This window comes from Camelina sativa, chromosome 13, assembly GCF_030686135.1.
Source record: "Camelina sativa cultivar CO46 ecotype springtype chromosome 13, ASM3068613v1".
In the NCBI taxonomy this organism is placed as follows: domain Eukaryota; kingdom Viridiplantae; phylum Streptophyta; class Magnoliopsida; order Brassicales; family Brassicaceae; genus Camelina; species Camelina sativa.
The window spans coordinates 8305028-8321378 of NC_141892.1; the positions used below are offsets into that span (position 1 = coordinate 8305028).

The window sequence follows — 16351 nt, forward strand, 5'->3', positions numbered from 1 at the left end:
AGTGTAGTAAATAAATTAGTTATTTTACTGTATAATAGTAATAACTAAATTATAGACTAGTTTGCGTGTGGACTATATATATGTTTAGGAGACGTGGTTAGAAACGAACCAATCGAGCATGCTTGGTGATAACTTTTCTTCATGTGGAAGTGGAAGACCAACAACAATGCACAGAGATAAATTCTATAGTTGTACAAAATTTCTTTTCACTTGTGGGCTTTCACCCTCTTAAGCTTTTCACTATAGGCCCATTAGATTTGGGCTAATGGAGGAGGGAACTTAACTCCAACAGAAACAATACATTGCCGTGCTTGCATTTTTACCAGACCATATATGTATCCATTGATCCAAAAGAATGACAATGGTAAGTGAAGGTATCAATTAGTAGAAGAAATGAGACACACAAATTTTGATGATTCATACAAGGATTTTTAGACTTTCGTTTTTTTAACTGATAAACTGATAGTATTTTAACATTTATGCTAAAATGAAACAAAATTGTTTTTGGACTAATAAACTGAAATGGTGGTGACAATTTGTGTAAAAAATTGTACAAATGTCAAATGGAGAGGATATATATTTCTTTTTTAAAACGTGTGAAAGTGTGAACTGAATGAATTAAGACGCGAATCAAGAAAATTCAATAAAACGTCCCTTTGGACTTTAAAAGTAAAGAAAGATGCCGAGGTTTATACTTTATACCCTTTTTTCTTTCAAAGAATATTCCAGGGACCCCTGGATTCTTTTGACCATTTGCTTATTTTTATAACTCTTCTTCTTCTTTTTTTCTTAATTCGATGTATTTAAAAATAGATCAACAAAAGTGGTAATTGTCAAACTAATAATAGTAGTACGATCATGGAAAATGGAAAATATATTATATTAGATCATGAAGACCCAAACGTCCCCACGTGTTCTTGTCGTTGACAATCTTGACCCGGACGGATTGATGATATCTGTGTGTAAGAAAATATTTGCACACAAAAAAAAAAAATATATATATATATATATATATATATATATATCCAATCTTCATTCTCTTCAAGAAAATTCGTTTCGATTCACATCTATAATTTCTATATATATGAAAAATTGTGTAATGAGCCATTAAAAATAAAATCCCTACAGTACAGAACATATTAAAACGTTAAATACCATCTCTAATAAGCATAAGTGGATAAATAAAAAAAGCATGTGAGTGTATGAAGTATGAACTGAAATAAATGGCAAGTGTTACAATCTCACCCACAGATAACGAAATAATAAAAATGAAAGAGAAGAAGAATATAACCAAGAGATATTCCCCCAAAAGAAAGACAACACATCACACACTAATAAAAAGGATATTCTAAAAAGAAACCTTGAGAATATTCTCTTTATTTTATGCTTTAATCCTTTTTTTTTTTTTTTTATATAATCTCCTTTAAACCTCTTCTCTTTCTTCTTCCATCTTTGATTCTCTCACTCAATCCCTTTGTTCCTCACAAGAGAAAACAAGAACCAAGAACAAGAAAATGAAGTTTGGTAAGAGTCTTAGCAACCAGATCGAGCAGACACTTCCTGAATGGCAAGACAAATTCTTGTCTTACAAAGACCTCAAGAAACGCCTCAAACTCATCCCTTCCAAATCCTCCCTTGATCGTCCCGTCAAACGTCTCCGTCTCGATCCTTCCTCCTCCGGAGATGATGATTTCTCCCTCGGTATGTCTAAAGAAGAGATCAGTTTCATCCAGCTCTTGGAAGACGAGCTTGAAAAATTCAACAATTTCTTCGTTGAGAAAGAGGAAGAATACATCATCAGATTAAAGGTAACAACCATAACCAATATTAACAAATTCGAAACCGGTTATTTCGCTTAGTCTCTCTCTTGGTCTAGTCTAATTTGCGCGGTTTAAAAAAAAAACAAAAACAGGAGTTTAGAGATAGAATTGCCAAAGCTAAAGATTCAATGGAGAAGATGATTAAAATCAGAAAGGAGATTGTTGATTTCCATGGCGAAATGGTTCTTCTTGAGAATTACAGTGCTCTTAACTACACTGGTACATTTCAACCTTAAATATTGTGATAGACCGACCTTTGAACATCAAGATTCATAAATGCTGAGATGTGTTTTGTTTTTTTTGTTGGGAAAACTACAGGATTGGTTAAGATACTAAAGAAGTATGACAAAAGAACTGGTGATCTCATGCGCTTGCCTTATATCCAAAAAGTGCTTCAGCAACCTTTTTACACTACAGACTTATTGTACAAGCTTGTTAAAGAATCCGAAGCAATGCTTGATCGTTTCTTCCCTGTTAACGAAACAGAGTCTGAGAATATCATCCAAGCTGAGCTCTCTGAGCACAAGTTCATGGAGAGTCTCCATATGAAGAGCACGATCGCTGCTTTACGTGTTTTGAAGGAGATCAGGAGCGGTAGCTCTACGGTGAGCGTGTTTTCGTTGCCGCCGCTTCAGTTAAACGGGTTAGACGAGACTTGGAAGAAGATTCCGTTGATGGAGCAAGAAGCTAAATAGAGTTGAGTGTGAGGAGGCACACTACACTCTTTTGCCACTTTTTCTTTTATTTACACGATAGAAAAGCTAACAAGATTAAATCAGATGTTGTTATTATCGTCAATGTACACACAAAAAGGCAGGAAGAAACTATATGGGATCTGTTTCTGTGGTTACACAAATGTAACTTTGTTTCTGTGTTTGGTTGTAGTAATTGATGTAATATATATCATCACTTCAGATTAATTATTGATTTCTTTCTTTCCAAATCCATTGTGTTGGATCAGAAACTACAGATGATGACTTCAAAGATTACATGCTATCTGAATTTAACCTTCTATATGCTATCTGAATTTAACCTTCTATATGCTACAAGGTGTCTCCCAAACCAATGTCGATGTTATTACAACCTACATGTGATAATTAATTAGATCAAGCTCCTTCAATTGTAATTTGGGGTATGATCTTATTTTAGTTTTTCATTTTGATCGTCTAGTGTACCTGAAAGATCACAGAGCTTTTTTACTGGAAAAATAGATTAATTAAAGCATGTTCTCATAAGTGATACAATGATTCGATACAGCACCAAAACCAAATACCAACACAAACTCTTAAGAAACTGAAATGCAGAAAAAGTGATTCAAAACGTTAAGTGAAAAAGATAGTAGAATTCATGGACGGTTTTTGATATTTGGTAGTTGCCTACACAAAACTTCAGTCAAAGCCTTCCTTTTGCACGGAGACCCATCATACCGAGCAATCAATCAGAGAGACTGTCAATACTTAGATCAGAAGCTTCTCAATAGCATCCTGCAGGAATTACAACAAGTAAAATGATTAACCAATTATAAAGACATGTGAGAATCAATGATGGTTTATAAACAGAGTACAAGAGTAAGGGCTAAAGTTTACCTTGAGCGACTGGATCTGTGCTTTCAATTGACTAGCTTCGTTTGATGTCACTGAACAAGCGATGACTGGTCTTGTAACACCACAGGCTCTTCCCAAGGCTTGCTTTGAAGGCACAAACACATACGGAACATTCTGCATAATCAATCATTCACAAAGGGAAAATTAATCCAAAAGAACATCAAAGCATGTCTGATTCAAACAAATAAGCTAAACACAAGCATTAATGTTGCGTCCAAAGACAAAAAGTCAGAAGAAACATCAAGAAGTTGGCAATTATAGACTTCCTAGTGGGATATGAGAGTTAAGTTAACAAAATTATACAAAACTTGACTAAGTATAAACACAAACTAATCAAACTAACAATCATAGAGTATTTTAATGTAAGTAGTTAAAAAAGACCTCACAAGTATACCAATAGCTAAATGACGAAACAATATAGTTTTTGCAATTCTAAAAAGAGAAGTCAACTCTGTTATAACTCCAACAACCTTAAGGTATTCATAATTAAACCAAAGAGAGAAGAGAACAAACCTTATCCTCAGCAAGTAAGGGTAGATGAAGAAGAATCTCTAAAGGCTCTGCATCTGCAGCCATAACCACAAACTCGGAGATTCCACGGTTAAGTGTCTTCGTAGCTGTAAACAAAAGTCAATTACAATCATTAGGAACAATTTCATAAATACCCCCAAAAAAAAAATTAACAGAGACGAGCATATAATATACAAGATACCTTCGTTAGCACCCTTCTTGAGTTGCTTGTAGTTAGTAGCTTGTTGAACAAGATCAAGAATCGTTATCGATAACTGAGCATCTGCAAGCGGATACGCTTTAGGGTTTACGGCCTCTCCTGTCTGCAAGAATTAAAGAAAAAAAAAAACAAAGTGAAGACCCAAATCAAACAATCAACAAGAAAGATTCCTTCTTCGATAACAGTAGAAGATGGAATCGAAAAAGAAGAGAGCAAGAAGAGAGAAGAAGAAAGTACCATCTTCGCTGAGTCTAGGGTTTGAGAGAGGATTAGGGTTTTAGAAGGGACGAGTTTCTCGGCTTGAAGATTCTGAATGGAAATGTAGGCTTAAGCTTTGTTACTTATATGCGTGTTTATATATATACACAATTCTAATGGGCCTGCGGTGATGTACTTCGGCCCATGTAGTTCATTAAAACCGACAGAAAACTAATGTGGTTTTTTTAGTTTGGAATAATAAACCAAACCAAAGTACTGTACTTGCTTTATCGACGGAAGTGGTAATAAATTAGTTTCAAGAAAATAAGTCTTTTGCCCAAAAGTGTGTATTTATTTGGTCTATACATACTACATAGAATGATGTAACTTGCAAGGCTTACTATTATCACCCATGTTCTTCTCATAAAACTGATCTATTATCCAAATTGATTGTCACTGATAGTTAAAACTTACTAGCACAACAACAATCTTTCAATAGGGCCTGAATTTATTGACTGCTGCTCTCATAATTTTTTTTTTTTTTTTTTTTTTTTTCAATAGGGCCTGATTCCAAGGGGTTGCTGCTCTCATAATTAGTTCTATCAATTTGACAAACTTGAAGCTATGTATATATGATCACTCACAAAAAAGCCTGTGTTGTAAGGGCTGGCTCCAATGTCGTATGTTCAATATCATCAAAAGCAACACACGATCGTACCAAATACAAGACCATACCCATAATCCAAAGAGAATAATATTCTACTCTTTCAGTTTCATCAACCCCTTGGAATCTTTTGCATACAGAAAAGTAAGCATCTCAAAGAAGTTAAATCTACATGAACCGGTTCTGTGAGAAGCTGACACTCAAAAGAAAATGATCGACACACCCATCATGAAGCATCCCGCGGAGACCCAAGGACTCAAACGCTCGCCTGTAACAAGTGATAACAAAGAAAAAAATTTATAATCAACAGAATGTTTGGCTATCATATACTAACCACAGTAACTGTTGGATGACATAGCCTGTGACTTATGAGTTCACTATGTGCCATCATACATGTGCTTCCATAGGAGGTTTTAAGGATTAGAAGCCGGTTGAATTAAAGTTCAATGAATTAGTAGCTGCACTGATTCCTAGGGAATTCATTCTCCTAGAGAGTCTATCATTAGCCTCTATTTGAACATATGCAGAGAGGGGATTGTTCAACACAATGTTTTCTACAAAGGAATTGAATAAAAAATGAGCTTACCTATTCTAGCAGCTTTCCAAAAGAATCCTCGGAACCTGCAAACAAGGAAGCATAATAATGTTCAAGTAGTTTTCATCATTAATATCTATAAAACAAAGAGATGGATGGGGGCATTAGAGGTATGAGATAAAGACATATAAATCACCATGATCAAAGAACCAGCTGCAATCCAAAGTAACAATATGCAATTTGGTCAAAAGACTGGCATATGCTTGATAATATTAACCCGGTTTCAAAGCTCCAAATGTGTTGTCGGTTTCAGGCAAACCAATACGATGCAATGTAAAATAAAATACAGGAATAAAAAGGAGAATAAAGATACCCAGTTTTTTGCTCCAAAATAGCAGGGAACTGCATCTTCAGATAAGTGCAAGTGCAGATCACAAGCAGCACAACCGTCAGGAATGAATGGAAATTGAACAAAGCTGACTGTGATTATCCAAAACATAAAACAAAAACTCTTAGCTCGCTCAAATCGTTGAAATAAACAAAGTTTCACAATGGACCTGAGAATGCAATAGTTACCATTGTATTTTGATCACCGAAGCACTTCAGAAGCTACTAATTTTGCCTCCTTGAATCTGAAATAACCAGATGAAACAATAATATGGATCATATGAGAATCGATTCGAAGACAGACAAGAAGAATCATAACTACACAAACAAAAATCATAAGAAAAGAAAAAGAAAAAAAACCTAACAATTCAATTCTATCCCCACCGAAAAATCAAGCGAATGCTCATCATCTGTTCGTCACTTCTAAATCAGATTGAATATATAGAACCATCATCGGAGTACAATTATCAGATCATATAGCGAATCGAACTCCATAACTTTCATATCTTTGTACTAAATCAGGTGACGCGAGAAAGAGAACAAAACAGAAAAAGTGAGACATATTAGAAAGAAAGGGGAAAAGCAAACCTGAAGCTGAGCTGAAATCGATGCTAATGGCGAATGAAATTAGGGTTTCGAAGCTTGAATCAAGCAAAAAGATCAGCGAGACCGAGACGTCAAGGGTTTGGATCCGAGGAGAGACCAACGAGAGAAACGTTCGCGTGGGAGTTTTTTTCTTCTGATTTTTCCTATTCTACCCTCTCTTCCTTTATTAATGAAAGAAAAAGGGAAAGTGTTTTTATAATTTTATTTTTATAAATTGGGCCAAACTTGAAACCAGAACTAAGTATTATTTTGTTTGGGAGCTTCACTAAACGATTGAGATCTTATATAAATCTTGAAACAAAACATGTTCTCTCTCCTTTGTATTTCTTTCACTTACAATCTCTCTAAAGCATTGCGACCAGTACCACATAAGTTGATCAAATCCATGAGAACAGAGTACAAGACATCGAGAGACAAATGACCCAACAACTTGCGACTTTCCGATACTCCTTCCCTCTCCTCTGTGCAGCCATTCTCCATCACTAGCCACCACGAGATGCATCCCTTTACGTCTTCCGGGTTTACTTGCGCCACGAGGCTCACTCTCTCCCCTTCCACAATCTCTAACGCTAGAGATAGAAAATCCCGGCTCGCTTTTGTCCCAACCGTTCTCGCTTCCTCCAGTAGCCAACACACGATCTGGCTCGCCACCTTCTCAATTGTTATCAAAAACACATCAATAAAGAAATGTTGCTATAGACATGAACAACTTTAGGGCAAGAATAGATTGCCTAAACATACCTGCTGGAGGATCATCACTGGAAGGTCGGCCACGTCGCACTCGTATTTGTTCATAGAGAATAAATTGCAGGAACTGCTTTTCAGTAGGCCAACCACATTGGGCGTGCATTCTGCTTCAACACTGATACAATCATCTTTCACCACCACTTTTGTCCGGAATTGTGTCTTAAGATTCCTCTTACCATCTGGAGACTGTGTTTCAGAATTTCCCTGGGGGATGATTGATGGAGGAACAGTCATGAAGACAGTCCATGACGATGCCCGTGAATTCCATGTAGGATGCGATATTAGATGAAGATACGGGACCTTGCAGACCTGTTTGACAAGAAAGCAACAATTATTTGAAAAGCATGATCTAAGATGACAAGAAGTTTCTCGATGGAAAATGATACATGCAATAAATTTAATGCAGCAGGAAAAATACCACGCTTTCAAGATGCACAAGAACTCTATTTGAGAAGATTCTATGAGTCAAAGATAAGCAGAAATGATCAAGAAGTCCGGAGTTGCTGTCCTTTTCTGTTTGGTTGGATACTCGGATACTTTTTGACTTGGGCTGATCTTTCGCTTTTCCAAAGGCATTCTCATGAAAAATTTGTTGCAAGTATATTTCATAGCTGGCACGACTAGGGAACCCTAGCTTCTTCAAGCGAGAGTCTCCTTCTTCTGCTGGTTCTATTCTGCCAGAAGATTCAACGAGCAAGGTTGCAGAGTCAGACTTCTTGATGCTCGCATTTTTGCCTGATGGGTGGAGAGATACAAACAAAGAAGCTCCTTGGCCTATGCTCATTTCCATAAAATTTTCTCGTATTCCACTAATGTTGAATCCCACACCTTCATTGAATGCTTCGCGATTTAGCATGTCAAACAACTGGTAAGAAGACTACTGAAGTGAGAAATTGCCGTGAGGAGATATGCCAACCGTAGTACAAGTTATATGACAAAAATATTACCTGCTCAGCAAAAATTGATTTATGCACCTCCCTCAATAGCGAATGAGTTTCTTTAACATATTTGTCGTCACTTGCAGACTGCATTTCTGATGTTCCAGGGATATCCTGACCAGTAGTGGAGTCGATGTGCTCATCAGACTTGTTTGGGTTGTCAATAGGATTTAAGCCAACAAACCCAAACCGAAGAGAGTACCATGAATCTTGGGGTACATTAATGGCCAGCATACCAGCTGAATCATGATCAACACGAATAGTGGACAGTGTAGATGGGCGAAAACCAGAAGTCGGGTCATATAATGAACTGTCAGAAAGATCAATGGTGAAGCCCTCATTGCTGGCATTTGAAGCAAGCATGCGCTGTCGCTTGACTTTCCAGTTCCGCTGCAACCTATAAGCGTCAGCATAGCAAAAATAAGCCTTCGCATGAATCAATCAATCTATATTCTGGAGGCTGAAGTCTCTTATCATTTTCTGCACATTGTAAACAATATCCACGGAAATTCTCTAATTTGTGTTGGCATAGTCCTAAGATGTCACTACACAACAAAATGGAAGTTCCTGAAGTACTGTAATATGCAGGGTACAGCAATAGAGACGGTGTAGAAGTCCTAATTTTTTTTTTTTTTTTCACATTAAACAAGAATACTAAAATGCTTCCACGCGTATCACAGTCATAATTCATAAACATATAACAACACATATGAGCCAATCATCAAAAAACAACACACATAGCTATGTGATTGTAAGCTAACTAAAACTAGCATCAACTAAGCAAAATTCTTAAAGATGCATAATGGCATTAAGAAATATAAAGGTTGGCCTAAAGTTTCTAGTTCACAGAATAAGGGATGTAAAGTTTATAAGCAAATACTCGAACCTGATAAGAGCACCATAAAATCTTGCTTCGCGATTGATCTTCTGCTCTAAAGCTTTCGCTGATTGCTTAAAGTATTTTCCTAAATTCTGCAGAAAGAACAGGTATTCAAAAGTGACATAAACATACTTATATAGTTAAAAAGCTCTTTAGGTAAGCAAGTTCATTTTTTGCCAACAGTTTTGTCAGGACATAAAAAAGTGTCTAACTGATACAATTACCAGAATCCTTTCATCTTTAAGCAAAGTTAATTTGCACATAAGAAAGTAAGCAACTGGTTACCCGGTAGCCTTGTAACTTGGTAGCAGTAGACACAGCAAGATCCGAGAGAATCTCATTTGGCATAGGCTTAGGTCTGGTCATCCCAGCAACTGTTACTGCATCATTTGCTTGGACCTAATAAGATAAAACCAGAACAATGAGTTGTTAAGTTGAACTCTTTAATCCTTAAATATCACCCCGAAATCACTTAACCTTTTTGCAACCTTTTTGGACACAGTAAGAAATTGTTGTTCAAAATTCTTTGAATAAAGAGCTCTAGTCATTCAAAGTATTGTTTGCATCCATCTCAAGAGCATATAGAATATGAACTGTCTCAAGAATTCTCATCTAATATCAACAAAAGCATCAGAGTTTTACTCACAGTATCAATAAGGTCTATGATGACAGAGAGCTCCTGATGAGCCAATTGCAAATTCTCAACCATACCCTTCCACTTCCATTGCTCCGAGCTATCCTTAGAGCTCTTCTTCTGCTTCTTCTTCTTCAGCTCATCTTCCTCTTCCAACGCCCACGCGAAGTCTATTCTCCGAATCAACGACACTCTCTTATCATCGTAACCAACATCACTACACGTTTAAAAACAAAAAGGAATCATTCAGAAGCAAAATCAATCTGTGAAGATCATGGTCTCGTCTCTAAAACCATAAGACAAAACTTACGAAGGAAAATGCTCGGCGCCATTCTCCTCGATAGATTCCAGTCGTTTAATCGGAAGCCTGTCCAAAGAGATCTCCATGTCGCTATCCATTTTATTCCGGTGAAACCCCGAATTTTTTCTAGGTCGACGGTGACACAGTCCCCGGCCAAAAGGCTAAATCACCGCTTCAAATCGGTTTATTTAGATTTTAGAGCTAATAATTTCGGGTCGAACTTTCCGGATCTTTGTTTTGGGTAAAGCCCATGAAAAGCCCATTTACCAACAATACGTTGTACGGTTTGTGCAAGACGACTCCACTCCTCTGTAAAACTCAAAACCCTTTCATTTGGTTTTTTGTGTTATCGATCGCTTCATCTTCGTAGTCGCCTTCGAATTCGCAGGTATCTTCCTGTTGTTCAATTTTATTCGATCTCGCTTTATGGATCTATATTGGGTTTTGCTCTCAGTTCTTTCTCTTGCGGGATATGAATTAGTGTGTTGAGAAAAAAAAAAAAAAAAAAAAAAAGAATTAGTGTGTTGAGGTAGTTAAAGATCGATGCTTTAGATTTGTTTTACTCTTGCTTCCATTATCGGATTAAACCAAGAATTGCAATTTCGGAATAATTTTGGGTAGATTAGTAGAAATGAGATGTTTAGAGGGTTAAAATCTTTAGTTTTGAATCTCAAAACTGAATACTTTTAAGAGTTTTCCTCTTTTCATTTTTTCACTAAATGAGTTTTTTTTGTGTTGCTGCAATATTTATTGATAGGTTGTGAATTGCAGAGTGAAGAGCAATGAAGGTGAGATCATCTGTGAAGAAGATGTGTGAGTTTTGTAAAACAGTGAAACGCCGTGGACGTGTCTATATTATCTGTTCTTCCAATCCTAAGCACAAGCAAAGACAGGGATTCAGCTCCTTTGCTTTTGAAGGAATTACACCTTCCCCATTGTAAGTAAATCTTTGTATGCTATGTTTTTCGCTTTTGAGTAATTAGGTGTCTCTTTGGAATTCTTGATGGGTTTAATACAGTGTGTATGTCGTTCTTGAAAGATGGGTACAAAGCTAGTTAAGAGCCAAAGCTTTCCTTTCATTTTGACCATTGTAAATCACTTAATGCCTGAAATTGTTTCTTACTCAATGGAAACTGAGTAGCTAGTATGAGAAATTTTATGTTTGCTAAAGACTTTAATATTTTTTTTTTGGATGGATTTCGTTGATTCAGAGTCTGTTAAACAGTTGCCAAAATGCAATTTTGCTTACGAAAATATATTCATTCGAGGTTTCACTATAATGGAACATTACAAAGAAGCATGAATCATATGCATTGTTTTGCTTTGCAGAGTTGATGTAACAAGAAACTTACTAAATAAAAGTATTATGTGATTATAAAAACAGGTTTTCTGAGACGATTGCTAATCAGGAGGTGGTGAGGCTTCCTGGTCAGGGCGTATCAGCCGGTCTGGCAGCACTTTTGCACAAAAGGCCTATGCCAGCTGCGGTTTTTGGATGGAGGGCAGGTCTTTCATCCATTCTCTTCAAACAAGGGAATTAGAATGTTAACCAGCATTTTCTTCTTCTGTTGTAATCCCAGTTTCTTCCAATTTCTGGTATGGTGAAACATTATTGTATTGTATATCTCAATACTGTTAGTTTGGTCAGTCATAGGCTCGTTCTAGACCCACTTGATTGTACCTGAACAAAGAGATATATTATGACACACTGCACTATTTGATTTTAGGGCGTTCTATGGAGCGTATATTGCTCCAACTTTTATTGAACGAGGGGGATTTAAATAAGAGTTTTTTTCGACTGGACAACTCTTGTTGACTTGTACACTATTCGAAGTAAAAAAAACTCCTCCTACAACACTTGCATAAGGTTTGATGGATTTGTATAGATAGAGGTATCCTTAATTGTTGTTTCAATGGCAACGAATCACAAGTGCTTTATTTTAGGAAATATGTAGACTCGTTCCGAACCACCGAACTAGACTTTTAAGTGAAAATGAATGGTGAATGGTGGCAGTTGAATATGTAATTATGTGGCTGAATTGTATTCACCACGAACCGAACCTAGTAGTTTGAACTATGTTGTCATTTGCGCATATGTTTATAATGATATTCAATAAAATGAGGCTGCATAATGCACACCCACTAGATGCGAATCAAAAACAAAGAGGTACATAGATGAAGAAGAGAGACGAAGACTTCTCAACGACAAGGACCCCTTCTCTTTCTTCTCCACCGTTGAGCACTCCGCTCGTTGGTCCTACACATCTCCAATTTTTGGACAGTTCTACTTTTGGAGATAAAACTTCTTTTATTACTTTTTGTTTTAGTTTCCCTCCTCAGTCATATCGTTAACAGCTTGACTCCAAGAAAAAAAAAAACTCACCTCACCAATAATTGAAATGCCTTTTCGTAATTTCTAGTATTGTATTATTGAGCTGCAATTTTAACCAATTGATATCGAGAGAGAAGGATCGTAGTTGTGTTTCTTTCGCAGGAAACAAAAAATACGAAAGTGATAATTAAACAGGATAATTTTTCAAAGGTTCAGGATATCGTACCAATTAAAATTAACATGATCTTAATAGCTTTCATATGTTAGTTGGACCATGTGACGTAAAGCTCACGGTTGGTCTTCTTTCATAATAGAGTTCTTTGAATTCTAGTTTAAATGTTAAGATTACAGCTCTTCTTGCAACCCTACTTTCATAATCTTAACTTCTTCTTTTTTTTTTTTCTTAAATTGAGAGTTTCGGATTTATAAATATATAAATTTTTGATTAATTATATAGTTAAATTGACAAGTGACACTTCTTCGCATTAAAAAAGAAAAGGTATGGTTCTCAAGTATACAAAAATATTAAAACAATAGACATATATAAAATGTTTTTAAGGTTAGTAAGGTATATTGTTTTTTTTTGGTATCAATCTTAAGTATCTATAAAACTTTTGTCACAGATTACAAAGAATATAAATAACGGAGTAAACCAAAAGTTAAAAGAGAAAAACAAAAACTACAACACAATACAACAATGAAACACAAGAAGAAAAAAAACCAACGAGCAGAGTACATAAATTACGCTTACAAATAATTATATTTATTTCTTTAAACCAACACTTTTTGGTAACTTAAATTAAGTTGTACTATTTACTAATATTACTTTACATCAAAGTGTACTACAGTAAAACCTCTATAAATTAATACTCTATAAATTAATAAACACTATAAATTAATAAATTTTGCTGGTCCCAAGTCGGGTCAGTGTAAAAATTAACAATATTCGATAAGATAATAAGATAATAATTTTTTCGAAATCTCCTTATAAAATATAGTCCCAATAATATCATAAATTAATAATTATGTAAATTTATATATATATATATATACTGATATAATAGTGTATGTTTCTCCTAAAGCTCAATTCTATAGAACAATTGTAATGTTGTATTTTCAACCTATAATGATATCTCTAAAATATTTTATAACATGTCATACAAATAATTAAATTTAAAGTTTTAATTTTTAGATATGCATCATTTACAATTTGATAATTTGACAGATTATTAAAATAGGAGAATTGATATTATTATTCATAGATTTGAATTTATGTGTCTCATGTGTATAAGTCAATTTGTCTATAATATTTGTAATTTATTGTAAATAATGCTTTCTAAATATTACAAGTTCAATTCCCTAAACCATAAAATTTATAACATCCGAAAGTTTAATCTTATTTTGCTATAGTTGTTCCAATTCATAATTTTTTAAAAAATAAACAATTAAAAATATATCTATAAATTAATATCACTATAAGTTAATAAAATGTCTTAGTCTCAACATTATTAATTTATAGAGGTTTAACTGTAATTAAGAAATCAGTATCACAGACCAAAAAACAAAAATTGGCCAATGTTATATCAACTTAGAATGGGACCCCAAAAGAATCGAAGATAGAAATAATAATGGGCAAAAATCGTCGATTAGCTTTTGTGAGAGCCACATGGAATCGTATAAACTGTACTATCAAAAGGGGTGACCCACCCCCACCCCAATTGATTCTCATATTTATTCATATATTTCCAATTCATTTTATTTATAAAACAATTAGTATATTTCCTTTTCAAAAAAAAAAGAAAAAAACAATAATTTGTATCTTTTGCGATAATACATATAACATAACGTTGTGAAAATAAACGAATCTACCGTACATCTGTAGATGCATTTCAATAATTTTGTCACGTGTCATTGTTAAAGATATTGGCCGTGAACCAATTTATTTAGGTGACACTGCCGTCCACTTGCATGCAGTTCCGCGGAACTTCCCGAAACAAAAATATCAAAACAGTCTTTAAGTGTGTTAAGTTGGTGCCGCGTTGATTCGTTTGCACGAGAGTTTAGCTCTCAAATCGTCCTCTACAACTACCAAACAGAGCACGAATATACACGCACACCAATCGTACAAAAGCAAAGTCAAATTAAAAATCATTTTAGTTGCACAACTTGTGGAGAATAATAAGGTTAGGAGAAAAAATATATATATATATATATATTTTAGTTAACCAATTTAATTAAACATCCACCACGTGATCAAAAACTAATCGACGGCTGAGATTGAGTTTCGCCCCCTCTCTGTATATAAAAAAGCATCGTCTTCACTACTTCTCATCCCCCAGCTCACACACACCCATAAACCTGGAAAACAACAAATCTCGATCTCTTCTTCTTCTTCTACGTTCAACAAGAATCTCAAAAACTCAGATCAAGAAGAGATGCTGCTACGAAGCGCTTCAACGCCACTTCTCAACTCCTTGGTTCATGTCTCGAGTCCAAGGGAATCACCGATCGAAGCAGCGGAATCTGTTCATCAGATTCAGCGTCACAGATCCATAACACTCTCTGCGTCTTCTTCCTCTTCTTGTTGTTACAGCCCGATGTCTGCACACTCTAGCGACGAATCTGCTAGGAGGATGAAAAGACCGGCGTCGGAGAGCGATCTACGACATTTGACATCGCCGAAACCGCCGGTGAGTAGTAAGTTTTTGACCGGCGGTGGTGCTCTGATGGAGGATACGGAAGAAGGTATCGGATTTGGTCTTGGTCTTGGCCTTATACGTACGTCGTCTTACGATGGTGATTTGGGGATGAGTTGGGCTTTGGAGGAAGATACTGAGGTTGCTGGTGGTGGTGGTGGTGGGATGTTTCACGGCGGAGGTAAAGGGAGGAGTGGTGGTAGATCTGATGGTCGTGGTGGTGATGGAGGAGATGATAACACAGATGTTCACTATCGTAAGATGATTGAAGCGAATCCTGGGAATGGGATCTTTCTAAGCAATTACGCTAAATTCTTGAAGGAGGTACAGTTTTATGAATAAAGTTTCACTCTTTTGTCTTTCTTAGATCTGAATTGAATTGGATCTTTGATTTTGGGGATTGTTAATTGAGATATGTGTGTGTCATTGAATGATTTGAAACAGGTTCGAAAAGATTACTTGAAAGCAGAGGAGTATTGTGGGAGAGCGATTCTGGTGAGTCCTAATGATGGTAATGTTCTAGCCATGTACGCTGAGTTGGTTTGGAAGATTCATAAGGATTCATCTCGTGCTGAGACTTACTTCAATCAAGCTGTAGCAGCTGCTCCTGAGGACTGGTAAAGCAAGATTCAAACTTTATCAAGCTCTCTTCTTGTTGGGGCTTTAGTAAGTTACTGTGTGGCTTTTGTGCTTAAGTTCTGACTAACGTTACTTGTTGTTGTTATCTACAGTTATGTACAAGCTTCGTATGCTCGATTTCTTTGGGATGCTGAAGAGGAAGAAGAAGAGGAGAAGGAAGAGAGACATGATGAAGAACTTGAGCATCAAACTTCTCGCATGAGTTTCTTCACCGGATCTTCTCCAATCACGGCCATGTCTTAAACTCTCGTGGTCGGCATTACCAATCCAGTCCTTTTAATAGATTTAGAGAAACGTGTTACCGTCTACGATCTTATCTAACCCTTTTGTTTAATGTGAATTCTTTAATCAAGTCTCTATGGGGGGGGGGGGGGGGGGTGTCTCGATGCTTGGTGTTCAAAATTGGTCTCAGTTGTAGTAATACCGCTGGCAGTAAAATAAGAAGATATGGAATAAAAAGTTTTGCTTTTTTGATGGATGTAAATCGTGAGTTCTATTCTTCAATAACTTGCCTATGGAGGAGACACATAACGAAGTTAGGCTATATATCTATTTTTAGATGAGACTGATCGGTCTAGAATTAAGTCTGCACACACCAAACCTATTACAAATAGAGATTGGAGAACAACCCATGAAGACG

The 16351-nt window shown here is 35.9% G+C and overlaps 5 protein-coding genes and 1 long non-coding RNA gene across 7 annotated transcripts; 3 read left to right on the plus strand and 3 right to left on the minus strand.

Annotated features, from left to right (window-relative positions):
• The first annotated feature begins 1313 nt into the window (after positions 1-1313).
• Positions 1314-2763, plus strand: LOC104736089 (SPX domain-containing protein 1). The gene is made up of 3 exons (XM_010456016.3): positions 1314-1808; positions 1913-2039; positions 2139-2763. The coding sequence occupies exons 1-3, from the start codon at positions 1515-1517 to the stop codon at positions 2513-2515; spliced, it is 798 nt and encodes a 265-aa protein (XP_010454318.1). The 5' UTR covers positions 1314-1514; the 3' UTR covers positions 2516-2763.
• A 356-nt stretch (positions 2764-3119) lies between these two features.
• Positions 3120-4583, minus strand: LOC104736090 (uncharacterized). The gene is made up of 5 exons (XM_010456017.2): positions 4392-4583; positions 4137-4257; positions 3938-4041; positions 3407-3538; positions 3120-3304 (listed from the first exon to the last, which is right to left on the minus strand). Exons 1-5 carry the CDS (start codon positions 4392-4394, stop codon positions 3278-3280), a joined length of 387 nt encoding a protein of 128 aa, XP_010454319.1. The 5' UTR covers positions 4395-4583; the 3' UTR covers positions 3120-3277.
• Positions 4584-4958: 375 nt separating this feature from the next.
• Positions 4959-6815, minus strand: LOC104736091 (uncharacterized). Its single transcript, XR_759523.3, has 5 exons — positions 6527-6815; positions 6128-6183; positions 5925-6031; positions 5603-5637; positions 4959-5284 (listed from the first exon to the last, which is right to left on the minus strand). It is a non-coding gene; the product is annotated as an uncharacterized LOC104736091 (long non-coding RNA).
• Positions 6806-10303, minus strand: LOC104736092 (mediator of RNA polymerase II transcription subunit 17). Its single transcript, XM_010456018.3, has 8 exons — positions 10054-10303; positions 9756-9960; positions 9395-9508; positions 9116-9201; positions 8239-8626; positions 7710-8156; positions 7286-7600; positions 6806-7195 (listed from the first exon to the last, which is right to left on the minus strand). Exons 1-8 carry the CDS (start codon positions 10140-10142, stop codon positions 6878-6880), a joined length of 1962 nt encoding a protein of 653 aa, XP_010454320.1. The 5' UTR covers positions 10143-10303; the 3' UTR covers positions 6806-6877.
• LOC104736093 (uncharacterized) lies at positions 10297-11770 on the plus strand. Of its 2 annotated transcripts, none has more exons than XM_010456019.3 (3): positions 10297-10432; positions 10802-10981; positions 11429-11770. In XM_010456019.3, the coding sequence occupies exons 2-3, from the start codon at positions 10827-10829 to the stop codon at positions 11583-11585; spliced, it is 312 nt and encodes a 103-aa protein (XP_010454321.1). In that variant the 5' UTR covers positions 10297-10432; positions 10802-10826; the 3' UTR covers positions 11586-11770. The 2 variants fall into 2 exon arrangements, with proteins under 2 accessions (XP_010454321.1, XP_010454322.1); XM_010456020.3 differs by having other exon boundaries at positions 10324-10432; positions 10816-10981.
• A 2572-nt stretch (positions 11771-14342) lies between these two features.
• Positions 14343-16195, plus strand: LOC104736095 (uncharacterized). The gene is made up of 3 exons (XM_010456021.3): positions 14343-15396; positions 15517-15689; positions 15804-16195. The coding sequence occupies exons 1-3, from the start codon at positions 14812-14814 to the stop codon at positions 15952-15954; spliced, it is 909 nt and encodes a 302-aa protein (XP_010454323.1). The 5' UTR covers positions 14343-14811; the 3' UTR covers positions 15955-16195.
• Positions 16196-16351: the final 156 nt, after the last annotated feature.

What these genes read in the sequence shown, in the direction of transcription:
- LOC104736089 (XM_010456016.3), top strand. Translation starts at nt 1,515, where the DNA reads ATGAAGTTTGGTAAGAGTCTTAGCAACCAGATCGAGCAGACACTTCCT. An exon ending in AATACATCATCAGATTAAAG is followed by an intron (nt 1,809 to 1,912) that starts GTAACAACCATA and finishes AAACAAAAACAG; the next exon opens with GAGTTTAGAGATAGAATTGC. An exon ending in CAGTGCTCTTAACTACACTG is followed by an intron (nt 2,040 to 2,138) that starts GTACATTTCAAC and finishes GGAAAACTACAG; the next exon opens with GATTGGTTAAGATACTAAAG.
- LOC104736090 (XM_010456017.2), bottom strand. An exon ending in CAAGAAGGGTGCTAACGAAG is followed by an intron (nt 4,042 to 4,136) that starts GTATCTTGTATA and finishes TTTTGTTTACAG; the next exon opens with CTACGAAGACACTTAACCGT. An exon ending in CACAGATCCAGTCGCTCAAG is followed by an intron (nt 3,305 to 3,406) that starts GTAAACTTTAGC and finishes TAATTCCTGCAG; the next exon opens with GATGCTATTGAGAAGCTTCT.
- LOC104736092 (XM_010456018.3), bottom strand. Translation starts at nt 10,142, where the DNA reads ATGGATAGCGACATGGAGATCTCTTTGGACAGGCTTCCGATTAAACGA. An exon ending in TTGTGCATCTTGAAAGCGTG is followed by an intron (nt 7,601 to 7,709) that starts GTATTTTTCCTG and finishes CTTGTCAAACAG; the next exon opens with GTCTGCAAGGTCCCGTATCT. An exon ending in CAGTGATGATCCTCCAGCAG is followed by an intron (nt 7,196 to 7,285) that starts GTATGTTTAGGC and finishes ACAATTGAGAAG; the next exon opens with GTGGCGAGCCAGATCGTGTG.
- LOC104736093 (XM_010456019.3), top strand. Translation starts at nt 10,827, where the DNA reads ATGAAGGTGAGATCATCTGTGAAGAAGATGTGTGAGTTTTGTAAAACA. An exon ending in GGAATTACACCTTCCCCATT is followed by an intron (nt 10,982 to 11,428) that starts GTAAGTAAATCT and finishes TTATAAAAACAG; the next exon opens with GTTTTCTGAGACGATTGCTA.
- LOC104736095 (XM_010456021.3), top strand. Translation starts at nt 14,812, where the DNA reads ATGCTGCTACGAAGCGCTTCAACGCCACTTCTCAACTCCTTGGTTCAT. An exon ending in ACGCTAAATTCTTGAAGGAG is followed by an intron (nt 15,397 to 15,516) that starts GTACAGTTTTAT and finishes GATTTGAAACAG; the next exon opens with GTTCGAAAAGATTACTTGAA. An exon ending in GCAGCTGCTCCTGAGGACTG is followed by an intron (nt 15,690 to 15,803) that starts GTAAAGCAAGAT and finishes TGTTATCTACAG; the next exon opens with TTATGTACAAGCTTCGTATG.